The sequence below is a fragment of the Sceloporus undulatus genome, chromosome 1 (genome assembly GCF_019175285.1).
Source record: "Sceloporus undulatus isolate JIND9_A2432 ecotype Alabama chromosome 1, SceUnd_v1.1, whole genome shotgun sequence".
In the NCBI taxonomy this organism is placed as follows: Eukaryota; Metazoa; Chordata; class Lepidosauria; order Squamata; family Phrynosomatidae; genus Sceloporus; species Sceloporus undulatus.
Window position 1 is genome coordinate 277713305 of NC_056522.1, and position 19547 is coordinate 277732851.

At 39.9% G+C, this 19547-nt stretch overlaps 2 protein-coding genes and 1 long non-coding RNA gene across 5 annotated transcripts in view; 2 read left to right on the forward strand and 1 right to left on the reverse strand.

The window, feature by feature from the left end:
* IPO7 (importin 7) overlaps positions 1-4915 on the forward strand; it is a 71504-nt gene extending 66589 nt beyond the window's left edge. The window contains exons 23-25 of the mRNA XM_042445233.1: positions 363-569; positions 2305-2421; positions 3076-4915. Of these exons, the coding sequence (XP_042301167.1) occupies positions 363-569; positions 2305-2421; positions 3076-3173 (422 nt within the window). The 3' untranslated portion in view covers positions 3174-4915. The remainder of the gene's footprint in view (positions 1-362; positions 570-2304; positions 2422-3075) is intronic.
* A 347-nt stretch (positions 4916-5262) lies between these two features.
* On the reverse strand, positions 5263-6244 carry LOC121919048. The gene is made up of 3 exons (XR_006101380.1): positions 6207-6244; positions 6010-6065; positions 5263-5511 (listed from the first exon to the last, which is right to left on the reverse strand). It is a non-coding gene; the product is annotated as an uncharacterized LOC121919048 (long non-coding RNA).
* Positions 6245-12171: 5927 nt separating this feature from the next.
* Positions 12172-19547, forward strand: part of ZNF143 (zinc finger protein 143) — a 40843-nt gene continuing 33467 nt past the window's right edge. For 2 of the 3 annotated variants that reach the window (XM_042445234.1, XM_042445237.1), the window contains exon 1: positions 12172-12251. The gene's annotated coding sequence lies outside the window, so the exon portion shown is untranslated. Of the gene's footprint in view, positions 12252-17868; positions 18004-19547 lie in introns of those variants that run through there. The other variant, XM_042445235.1, reaches the window with a different exon arrangement.

The following is a 19547-nucleotide window of genomic DNA, read 5'->3' on the forward strand; positions in this document are numbered from 1 at the left end:
CAAATCTCCTCCCTCTTTTCCTGATGGGATAGCTGCCTGGGAAAGACAGCTATCCCACTGGGAAAGATGTAGGGTTGGTATATGCACCCTTTCTGGCTGCTTCTGACCTCCTGGGCTTATTTCCTGAGGGCAAAAGCCTGGGAGGGATGAGGAGGAGTATGTGCACATGCAGCCATGACCTTGTGAATAATCAAAACCACGAATGTCAAAGCTGCAAATGTGGAGGGCTGACTGTACTGCATTATAAGAACATGGGAGTTTGTGCCATCACTAGGACAAAAAGCAGGAATTATGACAGCTATAACTATTATAGTAATAGTGTTACGCTTTATCCATTCTTCTCATTCTATATCTTCATACAGAGGAGCTTGGGAGTGATGAAGATGATATCGATGAAGATGGACAAGAATATTTAGAGATTTTGGCAAAGCGGGCTGGAGAAGATGGAGATGATGAAGACTGGGAAGAAGATGACGCAGAAGAGACTGCTTTGGAGGGCTATTCAACAATTATTGATGATGAAGACAACCCTGTAGATGAGTACCAGATATTTAAAGCAATTTTTCAGAGTAAGAGCTATTATAATTTGTACAGCAAGCTCATATTATGATTCCTTTTGGTTGAAAAATGAGTCAGTAGTGTCTTGAAGAGCTTGTGGGTTGTGGGAATTAGAGTGCAGAGAGATTCCAGAAGATTTATTGGAGGAGGAGTATGATAGAAGACTGCAGTGGTGGCATTGTAGAAATGCTGCTTTAGATTTATGAGATCATAGTTGTCTTACTGTAGCTTTGTCTGAAGGAAAACAAATTTGAAGAAAATGAAGATAATTTTTCAAATACAGAATATTTTTATTTTGATAGAAATTGTGTTGTTGCGTGCCTTCAAGTCATTTCTCACTTATGGCAACCCTAAAGCCTTAACATTTGTTCAGAGGGTGTTTGCCTTTGCCTTCCTCTGAGGCTGAGAGGGTGTAACCTGGCCAAGGCCTTCCAGTTTGCATGGCTGGGTGGGGGTTCAGAGCCTAGTGTCCATGTAGTCCAGCACTGAGACCATTACACCACACTGGCTCTCTTTTGTTAGAGTACTGAAATACAAAAAAAAGGAAAATAAAGTTTAGAATTCTGTTGATGCACTGCTGATTCTAGTTATGTCACATGAAGCTGACTTGATAATACTGTTCTACCTGTACAATTGTCAGACAAATGGCATGTCTTCCACCACACATGCTCATATGTCCCAAAAGAGAACATCATTTCAAGTGATAATATAAATTGTAATAGGCGAGGTTGGCAGTACGTATGGAGAAAATGAGATTCATTTTCATGGAGCACATGGAGGGCAAAGGAATTTTCAGGAAGCATCTTGGTATGATCTGGTCTGTTGTATGTTAAATCATGTTACTTCCCCCCCCCCCCCCCAAAAAAAACCTCATATACCATTGAATCCCAGATTTTGTAAATGTTTACACTAAAATATTTAAAACTTGCAACTATTTGTCAGTATGAATAAGAAAAAACAAGGCAATAAAATTAAATACTATCCTTAAACACATCTTTGTGTTCTCTAGTGCAGGGATAAACATGGTGCCCATGGGCATTTCCCCCTACACCCACAAAATGTCCTCTTGATATCTATGATTGTAGTTTTGATTTAGTTAAACATTTGTTTTAAGTGGCTGAGAGCACGTTAATGTCAAGTAATGACTCTAGCTGCCTGCCATCCCTCATGCATGCATGCATGCATACATACATACATACATACATATGTACATAGCCATAGATTCTATGGATTAAGATAGGTGACAAAGATGGTGGATTGATGGAAATCAGCACTTGACTGATAGCTCCAGGATGCCAGAAAAATCAGGAAAAGGACGCTTACCACTGCTTAGTAAGGGAGGAACCTTGTGGATGGCAATGAGGAAAAATGAAAGCTTTCCAATGAGTAAGCTTCATTTGGCAATAACTGGAAATATAATTAGAAGGTACCACAGAAAGAGCTAAAGGAGAAGTAGAATTTTTGGTAGTGGTAGAATAGGAAGCTATTCAAGTAGAGAAATCCCTACTATTCTGGCTTCCTAACACAACCTTTTGATTTCTAAATCTTCAGTAACATGTTTTTTCGGCATTGTTTTAAAAGACGGTTAATGCTATCTGCATAAAAACCTTGTGAGGCATAGTTCTGCATAACTTTCATCTAATGCTGCAGAAGTTTAGCATTAATAGTTCTAGTCAGAATTCAATAATTAAGGCAGTACTCAATTTTCAGTCTGACCAAAATTATTATTTTTTTTTAATTCGGTAGCAATTCAAAATCGTAACCCTGTGTGGTACCAAGCATTGACACGTGGTCTTAATGAAGAACAAAGAAAACAGTTACAGGACATAGCAACTTTAGCAGATCAACGGAGAGCAGCCCATGGTAAGTTTTTTTATAAATTAATTGTTGGTTGAGGTTGGTTGTGTCATTCACATTTTACTAGAGGCATCTGTGAGCAGATCACTCAGCTCTGATTTGATGTTTGAAGCCTAAAGCACTGTCAAACCAAGTACATTTGGAAGCATATTACAAAATAGCAACTGCAACAGTGATAACTTGGTATTGAGATTGAATGAATATTTTGTAAATAAGTAGGTAGTTAAGTAGATAGATGCTTGAAAAACTCTTGGATTCTTGAAGTTATTTGTCCTTGAGAGCCAATAACTACTGTAGTGCATTTTATGGAAAGACGATGAGGATCTCCTTAGTACAGGCTTTTAAGGAAAGACAGGGGAAACATTTGTTAGGTACTCTAGGCATACTGTATTCTATCTTATAATAAAGATTTAAAGTAAACTGCCTCGCAGTTCCATGGTCTTATTTCCAATATAATTGTTTTGATTGTAACACAGTAAAGTGAAACAGTAATCATGTTCCCTTTCATTGCATTCCTCATTGTTTCTATATAAAGAGAGGTATCAAAAACAGGCTCATTTGTGGTGTAGCTAACAGCACACATCGTGAATTTAGGATGATGCAACCTGTATGGACTTAGTTTATGACATTCAAGTGACTTAATTTTTTCTCCTCTTTCAGAATCCAAAATGATTGAAAAGCATGGTGGATATAAGTTCAATGCTCCAGTTGTGCCAAGTTCATTCAATTTTGGTGGTCCAGCCCCAGGAATGAATTGAATTATCACTACTTTTCCTCCTACTGTGTGATTGTAGTGAAGAGCTTGTGTTCCTCCCAATATAGTGGTTCCAGAACTGGTTCATGTTATCTACAGCTCACTCTAAATGAATTGGTAGATTGAACATTTAAAAAAGAAAAACCAACCCAGGAAGTGGGACTTGATCATGCAACCTAATACTGGAAAGAAGGGTTTATGAAGATAGGAAGAACCTGACACTTGAGCTTCAAATGACACGCTGTGGAAATCAAAAATCAAGAGGGAATGTCATGAAGGCAGCTTCCTTTCTATGAAGAAAAAAAGGCATTGGCTGCAGGACTGTTGGAAAGGTCTCATTTACAGTACAAAAGCTAGAAGGCCAATTTAATTTTTACACCTGTGGGACTATTTGCCCAATCTTTTCCCCTTTACCTCCTCCCTGCTGGGTATCTATTCTTCTAATGTACATAAAGGTAATTGGATAGCCTTACTTAACACTTCCATCATTTCCATTTATCAGGTTTGTTCATATGTAGAATATCGGACACTTATTGTAGCACTACATAACTGATTTAAATCTGTAAATGATTTAGCACTTTCATATTGAAACAAGCCTGCTAGCCTATGTACAAAAATAGCAAATTGTTTGTTTATAAAAAAGGGATGTTCTGGGGAAAATTTCAGGTTATTAATTTAAAACTAGCAGTTTTGTACCTGGTGACTTTGTGGTGCAGTCACCACTGGTTGTGACTTGAATTTGGTTATTTAAAAAGGGGTTAGTGGTATTTCATTGCTGCTAAAAAAGAAAAAAAAATGGCAACACCCTCTGTGTCCTTTGTTTTTTTCTCTCAAAGCTGTCAATGTACAAATGAAAATTTGAATACAGAAACCTTCATGTTTGAGATGGGAGTTCATTTTCTCAGCAGCATGTGAAATCTGACATGAAGTTCTGTTTTTACAGGAGTGTATTTTGAAGTGTGGCAGTGAAACATCTACGTAGGCAGTTATTAAAAATAATTTGGCTAACTTGGGTTGGATCAGAAGTTTTGTTCCTGTATTTGGGAATACTGTATGTTTATTCTCATCCTGTTGTTCCTTTTCCAGCACCTGGGTGAGGGTTTTAACATCTGCTCCACCCACATCTATAAAAATTGACATTTTTTTGTTTGCCTGAGCCAGCTAAGACAGTGATCCAGTTCAGACAATCATTCTGGTTTAGAAAGCCAAGATAAAAGTGTGGCACACATGTGCGGCACCTTTGAGCAAGCCACATTTAGCTGGGAAGACTCTTAAATTACCTAGCGATTACTGTTTCATGAGTATCAAGGAACTTTGGTTTGGAACAAGCCAGAATTCTGAAATCATTTATGTGGTTTAAACTCCCTAGTTTCTTGAAAACGTAACCAAAATTTCCTAGCCTACATGAACAGGATTCTATAGAGAAGCCTGGCATAATTGTTGCTTGTACAAAGGGACTGTGTGTACAAAGAAAAGGCTGACTGGTATTGTGGCTTATTAAAACAGATATGATAATCTGAAATGGCTTTAGGGTTACCAAGTCCCATTTTTGAAGCAACCATTCTTTCTCCCTTGCTATAGTCCAGGTATAAGTAGCTAGCATTTTAACTAGAAGAACAATGAACTTCCCCCCTACTGGGACCACTATTAAAATGATTCTAGGAAGAAGCCAACACCAAAATGATGCGACTCTGCTTAATGCCCCATCTACAAAATAAATATGAAAATAAAATCTTAAATGCTGAATTTTTTTGATTTGCCTTGATCATTGGTGTCAAATCTTTTAAGTAAAATGTTTTTTTCCTGTCTGTTTTTATGTTTTAATGTCATCTGCTGTTACAACTGATACTGAACAAGCTACCTTAATTTAAATGTAAGCCTCCAAAACTTTTAAGGGCAGGTTGAAAATTGAATTGAATTTATATCTATAAAAGTGAAACTGAAATGAACATATATATTATGATATTCAAAAATGCAGTCTTCGGAAAATCATTTTGTGTGATGTGTGTTTGTTTTCATATGTATGCATTTTGACAGTGCTTGGAATTAAGGTTCCCAGTAGAATACCTACCTCTCAGATTGTCTCAAGGCAGATTAAGGGCTGTCCCTTCACTTTTCATTTATGTTTCTTTTTCTGTCTCCAGACTTGCCAAATTGTAGATTTAATAAGAAGCAGGCTACTGAAACTCCTTTCCTAGCTGCTTAAGAGAAGGGCATCTTCTATCCATCCAATTTTGCATTCAGGTTCTGGGCAGACTAGCACAATAAAGTTGAGTTCCTCAGCCTGTCTTGTAAACTTTCTTGCTGTTCTTTTCAGTTTATTTCATGTCCTGCCAAAATTTCTGTGACAGGTATAAATGTTGAATAGAATTTCAATGTTATCCAGGTATTTCAGTTTAAAAGCTAATATCGAGCAGAAAACACCATACAGATCCTAAAAACTAACTGCAGAAGCACTAGATTTCTCCAGTGTATGGCTCTCCTTTTCTGTGTAAAGTATTGGTCATCTGGAAACTATTTACACTACAACTGTTTCACTTAACAAAAATGTATAATTGACTAAATCCACTTTAAGCTAAGTTGTGAATCAGGTAGTTCTTTTCATTTAGAGAAAACTCTCATTTATTTCTGCTGGCATAGCTTTGTGGCATGTTATAAAAACACATTCCTTGGATGGTCTGTAGGAACATATTCCTCATGTGCCAGCATAGTTATAATCCTTCCTGAGCACTTGCAGCTTGGTAGTAAAGCAAGTATCTGAATCAGAAACCTAGTTACAGCACCATTTCTAAGTAATCTCAGAACATTAAGATTGATTTCATTTCTATAATATAACTTACTTATGGTCCTTAGGGCTGAAGACAATCTAACACGGTAGTTGTGTTTCCTTAAGGATCTGTAGCAAAAAAAATCAAAGGATGAGTTGTGTGCTGATAAATCTGATTTGAAACAATCTAGCAACAAGTTTATTTACCACCTGGAGCAGTTAGTGGTTTTCAGTTCCACACTTTCCAGATTTCCTATTGGCCATGCTTACCTGGGCCTTTTGGGAGCTGGAAGTCCAAAGCAGCTAGTCTAAATATAAACCAGAAGATACCCATTCACTCAATAGGAACCTGATAAGGCAATGCTTATAGACATTCTAGTAACTATACTTAGGCCCTTTTCTTTGGTTCATAAAAGCTGAGCCTTAGAAGGGGGGGGGGGAATAGGAAAACAGACTAAAAAAGATAACAAAATGTTGGTATTTCAGATATTTTTGAGATGCAGTTTGTAATTTTGCACTAAATAGTGCTGTCTTGAGTTGTAGTCCAACATATGGATATTTACGCATTCCCTATTCCTGAACTATGTTCTCTTCCTTCAGCTGTTAATAATTTTAAATATAATGTATTTCTGTTTCTGTACTTTCAGAAACAAGTGGCTTTTGCAACGTTAAGGCCATCAAAATTGTTGTGTGCCTTCAAGTCATTTTTGGCTTACGGCAACTCAAAAGCAACCCTATCACAGGGTTTTCTTGGCAGGATTTGTTCAGAGAGGGTTTGCCTTTGCTTTCTCTGTTGCTGAGATTGTGACTTCCGTGAGATCTGCATTATGAACTCATATGACAATGCAATAAACACCTACTTGTTTTATTCAGGAAGTCTATTTGGTACAGAAGACAACACTATGTCCATGTTACTGGCAGTAAGACTATTTATTTAATACATGTAGCATCCTGCTTATTAGGGATGTAGATACATAGCTACGAGGGGGTATCCAAAAGTTTTAATTATCACCATGAAATAAAAAACATACAAGTCACTTGCAGTGGTCAAAGTTAGTTCTCCATGTAGTCTCCCTGCAGAGTCACACATTTGTGCCAGCGTTTCACCTGTTTCAAGCCCTCTTTGTAGAAGTCCTCCGCTTTGCTCGAAAACCACTGTTCCACTTCAAAAATGACATCTTCTGTCGTCAAATGGCCGACCACAAAGTGGTTTCTTCATCTTGTGAAAAGAGGAAGAAGTCACTTGGCGCAAGATCAGGCGAATAAGGTGGATGCTGCAAAAGTTCATAGCCTAACCGGTGGGTGATGACAATGGATGCTTGGGCCGTATGGACGGGTGCATTGTTGGCCAGGAGACAGACACCTTTGCCGATCGTGCCACTACGTTTTTGTTTCAATGCATCATGCAGTTTCTCCAGAAGGTTGCAGTAGTAAGCGCTGTTGAGGGTCTCGCCCTTCGGAAGGTAATTGGTTAAGATTACGCCACGGCTATCCCAAAAAATGGACAGCATCACCTTCCCCAGCAGATTTCTGGACCTTCACCTTCTTGGGAGGGGGGGAGGATGGATGTTTCCACTCCTTGCTCATTTCTTTGGTCTCCGGATCATAGAGGTATACCCAGCACTCATCCTTAGTGATGAGACGAGCAAAAAAATTGTCTTCGTTCTGCTCCAACAGAGTCAAATTCTGCTGGGAAAAGTCGTGGCAAGTTTGCTTTTGAAGAGGTGTCAAGCGAGGTACCCAGCGTGCAGACACCTTATTCATGTTCAGTTCCTCATGAATAACCCTCCACACACTTCCTTAGTCCAGTCTCTGCCATCACTCTTTCCATGTTCGATCTTCTGTCATCGAGGATAACGGCCTCCACTTTCTTCACCATGGCAAGAGCATCCTTGATTGAGGGTCTACCCGCTCATGGCTCGTCTGTCAGAGACATGTGACCACTTTGAAAGTTCCTCTTCCATCTCACAACCGTGTCATATCATGGGCTTTCATTTCATCGTGGATTTGGCGTGCATTGTTGCCCTTCAAATGGAGGAACTTTATGACAATTCGGGCTTCAATTTTGTTCATCATGCAGGTTGATGTCTTCTACAGCCTGTGGAAAGAAAACTACTTTAGACAAAGATTTGATATTTGCACAAGTATGCATGGCAATGACACTGATTAGGCACAAAAAGTTTCATGTAAATATCTCTATAACTTCTTTATGATAATTAAAACTTTTGGATACCCCCTCGTATACTTTGTCAGAGAGTCATTTGTGTGTCAACAAATACATTCCCTATGAATTCCAGAACTGCAATTATCTTGGGGACACTTTATATGCTTTAACAGTTGGTGTGACTTCCAATTTGCTTGGCTTCATAGGCCAAACATGAAGGAAAACAAATAGGAAACAGTCTATATGTAGTAAAATCTGGAGTTTGCTGATTACAATTGAAATAGGTGTACCCTTATATCCGACTTAGTGGGTTCTCATTTATTGATGTTCATGTCAATATATTTGGATGTCTGTACCATTGGCAAGGACAGCCTAAAGGCCACAATTTCTCACTTTGTCACTTTCTTTGACATCATTACCAATAAGTTTCCTGAACCCTTTATGAATAAGTGACTGTATGTTGTGTGCCCTCTCCAATTATTTGCAAAACTTGGTGTTACACTAACTGCAATTCATTTTCAATTTTTTAGAACTTCAATAGAACATTTCATTTCAGCTTTGAGTGAAATTTTTCTAACATAGGGACACTTCAAAGCTTCAAATTTGTTTACAATTATTTACTGGGGAATTAAGAGGAACTACTGCCATTATTTTGTGGACCAAAAATCCACAAATAAATTAATTAGTTTTAACAACTAGGCTTCATAATGATTAGAAGAATGGCAGTACTTTTCCAAGTGTTCTTGAGAATTTTATTGAGGAATGGTGGTATAAATACCTCCCATAAAAATCTGCACAAAAAAGGACAATTCTTACAATAAATGATACACTTACACTCAAGGAACTAATCATGAACAGTCTAGTAAGCACATAAATATAACTTTTTAAGACTATGGCATTTTTTTTAGTAAGAACTAGCCAAACAGATCTAGTTCTTACCAAACAGCTTAAAATGTACATTTTTGTTCTTACTAGACTGTTCATTAGTTCCTTGATTGTATCATTCACTATGAGTTGACTGTCCTTTCTTGCATAGATTTTATTTATAAGAGGAATTTATACCACCATCCTTCAATAAAATTCTCAGGAGCACTAGGAAAAGAAGACTTGACATTCTTTTATTTTAATCTAGCCAAACCGAATCAAGCCAGCATAGTGCAATGGTCACAATGCTGGACTCTAGAAACCAGGGTTTGAATCCTGGCTCGGTCATGAAATCCACCAGGTGACCTTGGGCAAGTCACACTCTCTCAGCCTCAAAGGATGGCAAGAAACTTGCCAAGAAAACCCCATGACAGGTTCGCCTTAGAGCTGCGGTATGTCTGAAATGACTTGAAGGCAGCACATGAGGTAGGCAGATGGGTGAGGCTGCTGCTAGTGTCTACAACTAAGACCTTGTTGTCCATGAAGCTTGGGCCACGATTGCTCTCTCTTTCTCTCTTGGCCAAGGGCTTCCTATGAAACAAATGGCAAGTAACTAACCCATGTGCTGGTTTGAAGACAAGAATATCCAAGAGCAGGAAATATCAGTTTGTGCATCTTGACACGATGAGCACAGTTCTATAGGATGGTGGAGTTTGTCAGTTTGTGACTGATGGACTTGCATAATATAAGGAAATTTACAGGCTGAATCCAGTTGTTACTCCCAACTAGGAAAGCCTCAAGACTAACACGCACTACAGAAATAGTCGTTTCAGGCTGCTTTAAGTGCCCTGGTTCAATGCTAGGGAACCCTGGGAATTGTAGTTTATAGTGGCACCAGAACTCTTACAGAGAAGGCTAAACGTCTCACAAAAATGCAGTTCTGAGAATGCCTAGCATTAAGAAGGAGCAATTAACGCAGTCTCAAAATGGATTATTTCTGCAGTGTGTTTTGGACCTCATTTACTGAATGTGTCTAATTTTATCTAACCAAAGGATTCATCCGTGATTATCTTCTTCTGTGTCTACCTTAATACTGTACAATGGGTCCTTGTTACCTGCTGAGGTTGGTTCCAGACTCTCAGTGGATACAAAAATCAGTGAATGCTCAAGTGCCACTAAATACTACGGTTAAGGAAATGGTGTCCCTTATATGAAATAGCAAAATCAAGGTTTGCCATTTGGAATTTATAACTTTTTGGAATATTTTCAAGCTGTGGATGCTTGAATCTGTGGATAAAAAAATCTGTGGATATGGAGGGCTGACCGTATACATCAATGATCCAAATACATATGGATCAACTCCAACAGCTTTGCTTACCAACTAAAATGGTTACAGATCCACTCTACTTCTTCAGGTTTAAGTTTATATATGAGACGTTAACCATAAAATCTGTTGGAAAGCTTTAGTATACATATGGTTACAGATCCATTCTACTTTTTCAGGTATATGTTTACATATGAGAAGTTAACTATAAAATCTGTTGGAAAGTTTTAACTGTCAAATTAGCCATCTCAGAGCCTTTGTGTCTGAAAAGCAGAGTTTAAATACTCTATAAATAAATAAAAACAGGCCCTTGGATAAAAAGCCCCAGAAAACAAGAAGAAAGATTCCTCCACGTTGGAGGAAAGATGGGCACACAGAGGATCTTTACTGGTCTATACTATATACTATACTATATATATATATATACTACATAGTATATACTATAGCTCTAAAATTAGAAAAGTTAGTCTAAATTGAAAGTCAGCTCTGAAATCTGTTGCAAAGCTTTAATATATAGTTACAGATCCATTCTACTTTTTCAGATTTAGATTTGTATGAGAACTCTAAAATCTGTTGGAAGTTTTAATGTATATATATGTGTGTGTGATTATATATATATATATGCTTTCCAACAGAGTTTAGAGTTAACTTCTCATATATAAACTTAAATCTGAAAAAGCTGATTGGGTCTGTAACCGTTTCAGTTCGCAATCAAAGGGTCTGGGCTTGATGCCCTTCCCCACTGCCATTCCCTGTATACTATACTATATGGATGTAAATTAATCCAAAACTGGCTCAAATAAGGCAGGTGCCGAAAGAGTGAAGTTTTTGGCAGAAGGAGCAGGGAAGGGGCTCCAGGCTAATCATACCAAACCGAGTCAGGAATGAGCAAAGCCGACCACTTTTATCACTGTGATCAAAAGGCCCTCCTTGAATCCCCTTCTGGGATGGAAACCCCCTTTTTAAAACAGTAAACCATTTTAAAAAGCCACTGGTGAATTGGAACCATTACGAGACCCATCTTCAAAATCAGGGGGAAAGGTTCAAAGAAGCTTAATTCTTGGTCCTTTGGAAAGGCATTTCATAAACAAAAAAAATATTATTGGGGGGAAAAGAAGGAATAATGATAATAAAGATGAATAACAGACAGAAGTGAAAAGAAGATGGAAGTGTTATTGTTGTAAATATGTACAAATGACCAAGTTTGTAGTATTTTAGATGTGGAACCATGTATATAATACATACATACATACATATATATATATATAAGTGTGTGTGTGTGTGTATTCGGCTTAATTCGAATTAAAGTGTTTTCCCCTCAGGAAGGCTGTCTTTTTTCGTCGCCGTGAAAGAAAGAAGGAAGGAAGGAAGGAAAGGCGCCCTTTCTTCCTATCTTTTGTTCCCCCAAGAAAGGAAACCCTGGGTTCGAGTCCTGCGCCGCCGAGGCAAACTGAGCCCAGCCCCCATCCATCCCCATCTGCATCCCTAGATTGGCTTTCTTCCCTCGCCCCTCTCCCGAGCAAGGCCCTGCTGAGCCCTAACCGAAGGAGAGGCGAGAGGAGGACGGCGCCTCCTTGCTCCTTCCCTAGAAAGCGGGGAGAAAATGGCGCCGGCGCCTCTCCTCCTCTCAGACCCAGCTCCTCTCCCGAGGAGACACAAAATGGCCGCCTAGAGAGGCCCCGGACTCTGCCTAGAGGAGAGTCGACGCAGCGCGGAGGCGGGCTCACCGGCCTCCAGCCAATGGGCGCAGAGAAAGGCCCTGCGTCTGCCCAATGGGCTGCGTGGTGTGCCTGAGTAGCGTCGCCGTCGTCCAATGGGTGCGTCGGAGCGGCTGTGTGGGGCGGTCCCTGGGCGCGGGCGGGCGTGGCGTCGGGGCGTGCGCGGAGGGGGCGTGCGGGGCGTGGGCTTCCTGTCCTGGTGCATGGTGGTCGGACGCAGGGATTGTTGGAAAATTCTCGGCCAGGTTCGTATATAAATGTGTGTTTTACCCAGTGTGCCTTATTTCAGGCGCCGCCATCTCCGGCAGGGACTAGTCTGCGCCCATACGCCTCACACCGGACCCGGCACTCGGCTCTGGCGCCGCCGCTGCTGCTGCTGCTCCGGAGGGAAGGACGGGCAGCGCCCGCCGAGAGGATTCATACCGAGAGGGCGAGGAGGCGCCTCTGACGCCCGCCCTCCCTCCGGCCGCCATCTTCCCTCCCTCCTCCGTCCTTCCCGCTCTTTTCCCTCAGGAAGAGCGCGGCCGCCCTCCCCTCCCTCCCTCCTTCCCTCCCTCAGCAGACATTAGTGCTATTATTATTATTATTATTATGATTATTATTGTCATCATCGTCGTTATCATTCATCATTATCAGTCATCGCTTCCAATGCGGCTGCGTCACGGGGCCCTTCTCCCTCTGAAAGCCGGGAGAAGGGGGCCCTTTGGGGGAGAAAGCAGAAGGGCAGCCCTGGCTGATCCCCTATAACAATAATAATAATAATAATTATATAATGAAGAGGGCAAGGCAGGGAACAACAAATTCAGTTAAAACACATACGTTCATAATAATCACAATAATAACATAATGAAGCGATCAACCACAAATGCCCACTTGTTTGGGAAGAAGCCATGCTGACTGATTTCTATGGCTCTTAAATCCTCTCCCCAAAAAGTGGTCTGGTAATAATAATAATAATAATAATTTGTTACTTGCTTCTCCCCAGGGATCAAGGAAGGGAACAACAACAGTGATCAAACGCATAGGTTAAAACACATCAGTTGAAATACACAACAGTTTAAAAGGGCAAATAAGATGTATGCATATTAAAACAATTTATGCATATAAAATTCTAACTTAGAACCTGACCAATTAAATAATTAATTAAATAAATGGCTTTATTCCCAGGTTTAGGAGCCAGTGGGAGAGTTTATTTGTTGCATGAATGCCTGGGGTGCATCCACACTGTAGATATAATCCAGTTTGACACAACTTTGGGTGCTGTAGCACCATCCTGTGGGACCCTGGGTTTTGTGGTTCCACTCTGTTTTTAGCCTCTGTCACACAGAACTACAAACCCCAGGACTTTGTCGGATGGAGCGGATGCCATGGCAGTGCCCTGCTGTTTCATGTAGAGGTGTCCCTGGTCTTTTAGCCAGGGCACTATCTGAGGAGTGAGTCCCTTGTGTGTGCGCAGGAGAATGCCTCTTCTGGTGTGCTTCCTATGACTTGTAATTTTTGTTATCTGTGTTTGATTGCTGCTCTTTGCTTTGTGAAGAGGCAGCCTAAGAAGAGTGAATTCACTTACAGGTTAGATCTGTTGACAGCAAAAGTAAAGAGTGCCAGTGTTCAGGTGGCAGGGAATAACTGCATGAGGGCTGCAAGAATCCAAGGCCCCATCGGTTACATTCATGGAGTAAGGAGGCACAGTGTGAACACATAATAGGACTCTTCATAGGTCTAATAGGACTTTCTCATTCAATCAAAAATCCTCCAAACAGGGATGCCTTTATTGACCAACCAAGATGCACAATATACATGTTGCAGGCTTTCAAAGCTTCACTGCATGTAGATTCTGCATTTTGGGTGGCCGATAAAGGTATCTCAGGTGGATTTTTGACTGAATTTGCTAAATGGCCAACACAGCTATCCCTGGATGTTGTCAGGGTTTTCTCGGTTCCCTTTACATTCAATAATGTCCTTTTACCATCCAACAAAGATAAGTAGTCCATTACATTAGCAAATACATCCATAGTGGAAGAAAGAAGATGTCTGTAGCTGGACTAATTTCTCAAAGAGGTTGATGGATTTCCACTCCATCCAGCTAAATTTGGTGCTTTTCCATAGGTACCTGGGCTTCTTGAACAGGTTGATGGATTTAAGTCCATTAAAATAGGACTTGCCACTTCCATTTTCATACACAATGGATTTTGATTTTGAATTGACATTTTCTCACACATTCTTGGCATATACAGCTCTGTCCCTGGCTTTCCACTCCACCAAATGCATCTGAGGAAGTAGAATTAAGTCTATGAAAGCTCATGCTGCCAACTTCTTGCTTTCAGTTAGTCTCAAACGTGCTCCAAGATCTCTGTACAAATAAATCCATAGTAACCTCATGAGATTGCATCCTTACGTACTTAAAGATTTCATTGGTTCCGTCGGCATTTAAGCTTACGTTTGTTGTACTGATCATATAAATACAGCAGATGAGACTTGGAACATATCATGCTTAATGGCATGATAAAGGTAAAGGTAGTCCCTTGACATGAATGTCTAGTCATAATAGACTGCAGGGAGCAGTGCTCAACTCCATTACTAAGCCAAAGAACCAGTGTTGTCCGAAGACGAATCCAGTGGTCATGTGGCCAGCATGGCTGCACCAAACGGCATTACTTTACTACTGGGAAGTGGTACCTATTTGAATTTGCATGCTTTTGAACTGCTAGGTTGGCTGGGACTAGTGACAGGAGCTCACCCATCGTGCGGCACTCGGGTTTCAAATTGCCAACCCTCCGATCTTCCGATCGTCAGAATTGGCGTCTTAACCACTAAGTCATTGTATGATATAACAGGATTTCCCCCCAGAAAAATAAAATTTTTAAACAAAAAGGAAAATTCATTTCAAATACAGAGAGTAATGAACTAATAATGTTATCGTAATTCAGAAATGTAATTACATCATTACTGACTGTATTTTGATGATACTTTTATAACACGTAAGATGTTCTGGATAATAGAGCACTTTTAAAAGCTTAACATAATTTCATGCAGCATAACAGTGTTTTAGGTTCTCATATATCAAATTATATTCTAGAGGTGGGCAGTTCTGAATCTAGGTGTTGGACTGCAATTCTCACCATTGGCTATGGTGGCTAGGGCACATGAGAGTTTCAGTCCCATCACTAGTCCAGATGTATGTTCAAAGCATAGAGGTACACAAGACCCACCTCAATGCTTTTTGCAGTGTTTTTGTGATTTATGTGGCATACTGCTACAAACCTAGTTGTGTGCCTTTTTACAAAAATTATTTGGGGTTAAAATTCTCAGTATTAGATGATAACACACAAAGAGGAGAAATTGTGATAGAGCCAGTGTTGACATGTGATAGTACTGTAATAAAAAGCCTTTCTGAAAAAGTTTGAGGAACCACTTAAAGGAAAAGATCTCTGAATAGTGTTGGGAAGCTTAGGAGAGTAAATCTAATTGAAATCTAGGGGACTTGGAATTTGGTCCTAAAGACATTGCAGATTAATTCCTATTGGACTAATGGAATTTGTGAGTTAACATACCCTATTCTAGTATTTATAGCTGGAACCATAGAGTTAGAACAGTAGTATTTGATACTGAATAAGTGTGAGTTCATAGTTATTTCATGTGATAACTTTTTTTAAATTTGATTTACAGTACTTGTGTTCATGTGCAAAAGAACACTTATTTGGACACAAATGTAAACACATATAACAAGTATGGAAGAAACAGGTTTTTCTGTTCCTTCCTCCCAATGATGGTCTGTACAGCTCCTTTCTATCAGATTATTTGCAGAATTAATGGTTTCACCAATGGTTTATAGCAGGACCATGCTAAATTAGGCAGACTGGTGGGGAGAGAGGAGCTTAAAATCAGGAAGGTGCACCTTGAAATTGCACAGATCTGAATCTGAAACATTCTAATTAACATCTTGTTTATGACCATTTCTTACAAAATGTTTTTCTTCTTCTAAAAGTTTAAAACCAGCACTTGATATTTCCAATAAACATGATCGTTATTTCAACATCTTCCCTTTGTATGTATTGTCTGTATTTGATAACTATATGTGAACTACATGCTTACTTAAATTCAAGGGTATATTGAGATACAGTATAACAGCAGGTGATGGTTTAGTGCTACAGGCACAGTCCTGAAAAGACCCTGCACCTCAATTGTAGTCTTCTTTCCTCTGGTTCATTGCTGGCTGCCTGCTATCTGGTCTTTGTTTGAGTCAAATCATAATTTTACCACTCAGACTTTGAGGCAAATGGTTCCTTGAAGGGGGATCAGATGGCAGGGAATAATCATGCATGAAGGAGTATGAGAAATGTAGACCGTAGTCTGTAGCAAAAACTGTAGTTTTGTGAGACATTTAGCCTTCTCTATCAGAGTGCTCTGGCTCCAAAATAAACTACAATTCCCAGGATTCCCTAGCACTGAGCCAAGGCAGTTAAAACGGTCTCAAACTGGATTATTTCTGCAGTATGATTTGGACCCATCTTTTCTAGTTTTTTATTTTATTTTTTAAAATTCTGCTTTTATGTTTGCTCAGAGAGTTTTAAGAGTTTGATGTTGAAAGATATAGAAACCTACAAAAATGTTCAAAATCCTATGTCTTCATGCATCTGCATTTCCAAAACTAAACGCTGTGTTGATTCAGATTTTCACACATGGGATTAATTTAATTATAATTCCATAACAAGGTCATCAAAATAGTGGCTTGTCCTGCCAGCTGTAGCTAGGCTTCACTTGTATTCACATAAATAGACTGATGTAATAAATGTAATATTTCACTATAATTATGAGAAGTAGGTTACTTCCTCACCTGAATCATGATGCCCAATACTTAATTGCTTGTCCATGCTAGTATAAGGCATAACTTTTGAACTACTGTTTTTTCTGCTAGTTCAAAAGGGCACAAACATGCTGTGCTTGCTAAAACTTGCTGAAGTGATGAAGTGAAAAATTCATTTTGCTATGAAATTTTTTTTCACAGTTCTTCTTCTTATTATTATTAACCTTTATTTATGAAGCGCTAGTTCTTGTCACAGTTTTTCCTCTGATATCACCTCACAAGTACATAGACTCATAGCGCTTGAAGAGACCCCAAGGACCATGCAGTCCAACCTCCTGCCATGCAGGAACTCAGAATCAAAGCACTCCCAACAGATGGCCACCCTCTGTTTAGAGACCTCCAAAGAAGGAGACTCCACCACACTCCAAGGGAGTTTGTTCCACTGTCGAACAGCCCTTACTGTCAGGAAGTTCCTCCTAATGTTGAGGTGGAATCTCTTTTCCTGTAGCTTGCATCCATTGTTCCAGGTCCTGTTCTCTGGAGCAGCAGAAAACAAGCTTACTCCCTCCTCGATATGGCATCCCTTCAAATATTTAAACAGGGCTATCATATTACTTCTTAAACTTTTCTTCTCCAGGCTATGCCTACCCAGTTCTCCAATTCTCTCCTCATAGACCATGGTTTTCAGAATCATAGAGCTGGAAGAGACCGCAAGGGCCATGCAGTCCAACCTCCTGCCATGCAGGAACTCAGAATCAAAGCACTCTCAACAGATGGCCAGCCTCTGCTTAGAGACCTCCGAAGAAGACTCCACCACTCTCCAAGGGAATCTGTTTAACTGTCAAACAGCTCTTATATGCAGTGTATAAAGATATATACTGGTATCGGGATAGTCAAAACTGGCATAGTGGTTGGAGCATTGAACTATGACTGGAGATCAGGGTTCAATTCCCACTTGGTCATGAAACCCACTAGGTAACCCTGGGCAAATCACTCCCTCTCAGTCTCAGGGGAAGGCAATGCTAAAGCTCCTCAGAACAAATCTTGTCAAGAAAACTCCATCGGTTGCTTTAAGGTTGCTGTAAGTCAGAAAGGACTTGAAGGCAACAACAACAACGTCCAGCAAGATTCAGCATACAATTTCCCTGGACTGGAGAGGTTAGGCCTCTGAAATTTTTGAAGCTATGGAAAAGGTCAGGGTTTCCCCATTTTAATTATACTGTAATAATAAAAATTGAAATGTAAAAATGCAATATTAGTACCCTTCACCATTTGAAAGTTACTTTGTTACTTTGGGGAAATTATATATATATATATCTGGCAAAAAAAGGAATATGTCTGATTTATTTAAAAGTACAATTTATTAAGAAAATGCAAATTTAATTTGTGTTTTACAAATGGAGCTACGGAGTCTTAAAGTTTAAGAAAACCAACTATTTTTCTTTGAAAGATAATCTAAAAGGAACCCTTTGCGTTTGCCAGTTTGTGAGAAGCAGGCAAAAAAAGCCCAGTGTGTTGGCATCATATGGAAATACTGGACTCGTGCGCTCGAAAAAGTAATAACACATGTACCTATGTGCAAGCGCCACATGCCACCACGGGCATGAACCCCATTATCTTTAATGGGGCTTGATTATCAGCAGAATTTCCCTTACGTGGAGGGATCCGGAACGGATCCCCTGCGTAAGGGAAGGGACCACTGTACATAACATAACTGATTAACCATCCATGAAGAAGCCAAGCCCTCCCTCCAGTCCATCTGCCTTGGTCCAGGCCTTGGAGGTTGAGAGGAACTGCTGGACCTCTTACCCTTTCCCTCCACCACTCCCTTCTCCTTCTGTGTCATGTCTTTTTAGATTGTAAGCCTGAGAGCAGGGAACCGTCTAACTAAAAAGATTGCATGTACAGCACTGTGTAAATTTACAGCGCTTCATAAATAAAGGTTAATAATAATAATAATAATTAATAACAAAGGTCTAAAACACATTGCAGAAATAATCCAGTCTGAGACCGCTTTCACTGCCCTGGCTCAGTGCAAAGGAATCCTGGGAATTGTGGCTTATTGTGGCACCAGAGCTCTTTGACAGAGAAAGCTAAAAGTCTCACAAAACTACAATTTCCAGAATTCCCTAGCATTGAACCAGGACAGTGAAAGTGGTCTCAAACTGGATTACACTCTTCTCTCCACATTCGCTGGGGTTAGGGGCACACAGGACTCTGTGAATGTGGAAAAAACGCAAATAACAAAACCACTGTTTTTACCTGAGAGAACACCGCTCTAGGAATCTCTGGGTCCTCCAAGGCAATTCTGTGGTCAACATCTGCCAGACATTGACCATAGGCTTGCACTGGCGGAGCTACAAATGCCTAGTGGAGTGTTCTGTGTAGGAATCTCTAGGTCCTTCACCACAGAGTTGCGCTGGAGGATCTAGATATTTCTAGAGAGAACATATTAATAAAATCCATGAATAATCAAATCAGCAAAAGTCAAAGGTGAAAATGTGGAGGGACAAGTGTATTTCTGCAGTGTGGAGGCAGCCAAACAAAGTTATTTTACCTCCTATAGCCCTCTATAGCATCAAGCAGATACAGAGCACACATTCCCATGAAAAGAAGAGAGAAAAGGAAAAAAGCAAATGCAATTATGTGAAATACTATAAGTACTCTTACATAAAAGTCTACCTGCTGCATATTTAGAAATCATTTTGTTAGACTGAATATATGACCCTTAAACTAT